This window comes from Sinocyclocheilus rhinocerous, unplaced genomic scaffold, assembly GCF_001515625.1.
Source record: "Sinocyclocheilus rhinocerous isolate Xijiao unplaced genomic scaffold, SAMN03320098_v1.1 C36270208, whole genome shotgun sequence".
NCBI classification, from domain to species: Eukaryota; Metazoa; Chordata; class Actinopteri; order Cypriniformes; family Cyprinidae; genus Sinocyclocheilus; species Sinocyclocheilus rhinocerous.
In genome coordinates this window covers 1-959 of record NW_015777473.1, presented here as the reverse complement: position 1 = coordinate 959, position 959 = coordinate 1, and the positions used below count along the sequence as shown (strand labels likewise).

Genomic DNA, 959 nt, shown 5'->3' with positions numbered 1-959 from the left:
GTTATTTTAAACTGTAATAATATTTCACAATATTACTGTTTTAATATATTTATGATCATAAGAGACTTAAAAACTGAACCAAAACTTTTGAACGGTAGTTTATGTAGACGTACACACATATACACGCATATATATGTATAGAAGACAATTTAGGGACAATTTTTGGACATTTTTCCCTGTAGAATTCCATTTCTCAGTTATCTCAAGTCAGAACAGCCCGCATGTAAGTCATTAACCAAGTTCAAAGTTCCATTTATAACCCCATCACACTTGACTGGTTTTGAATTTTTGGTACCTTGAGGCATTTGAGCAGCGAGGCGAGCAGAGGGAAGCGAGCGATCTTGTGGATCCATGGTGGCTGCTTGCGAACAATATGGCCAAGGAGGGTGATGGTGGAGAGACGGCAGCTCTGCTTGCCCATGCATTCATTCATCTTATCTAAAAGATACTACAAAGAAATATATCCAGATGAGGCTGTTATTCATTAATCAGTGATGTTCTGAAATCCATGATGAAACAATCACTATTCACCAATGTGTTTAATGGAGACTACTGAAGATGAGTTTTCCCTCACCTTATCATGGGGCTCCCTGACAGAAGACAGGATGTCCACAGCTTGAGATGAGCTTGTCTCCAGGAAATATTCCACAAGGCTATTCAGCAACATGGTCCCTTTATCTATTAAAAAAAATTACTACATGTATCCATTGATACTGACAACAAATTACAAGCGTATTAAGTAAAGTTTAAACACAAGTTGGACAAACGTATTGGTACAATTTGACCCATGCACTTAAGAAATTATGCAAACACAAGAGCCAACTAACCTGCACTGAGTGTTTCCTGCAGCAGGTTTTTGACCTGCTCCAGCTCGTGTAGGTCAGTGGACCCCAGAAGAGCGACGAGGTCAGACACATTTGGCTGGTCTTTGGCCATAGCTGTGCAGGACAGTGGGCAGG

The 959-nt window shown here is 40.1% G+C and overlaps 1 protein-coding gene across 1 annotated transcript; it reads right to left on the bottom strand.

Moving 5' to 3' along the window:
* Nucleotides 1-295: 295 nt before the first annotated feature.
* On the bottom strand, nt 296-947 carry LOC107735738 (hamartin-like; the record flags this gene model as incomplete). The annotated part of the gene is made up of 3 exons (XM_016547325.1): nt 828-947; nt 575-678; nt 296-448 (listed from the first exon to the last, which is right to left on the bottom strand). Coding segments are annotated over exons 1-3 (366 nt in total), but the record flags the coding sequence as incomplete, so codon positions are not given.
* Nucleotides 948-959: the final 12 nt, after the last annotated feature.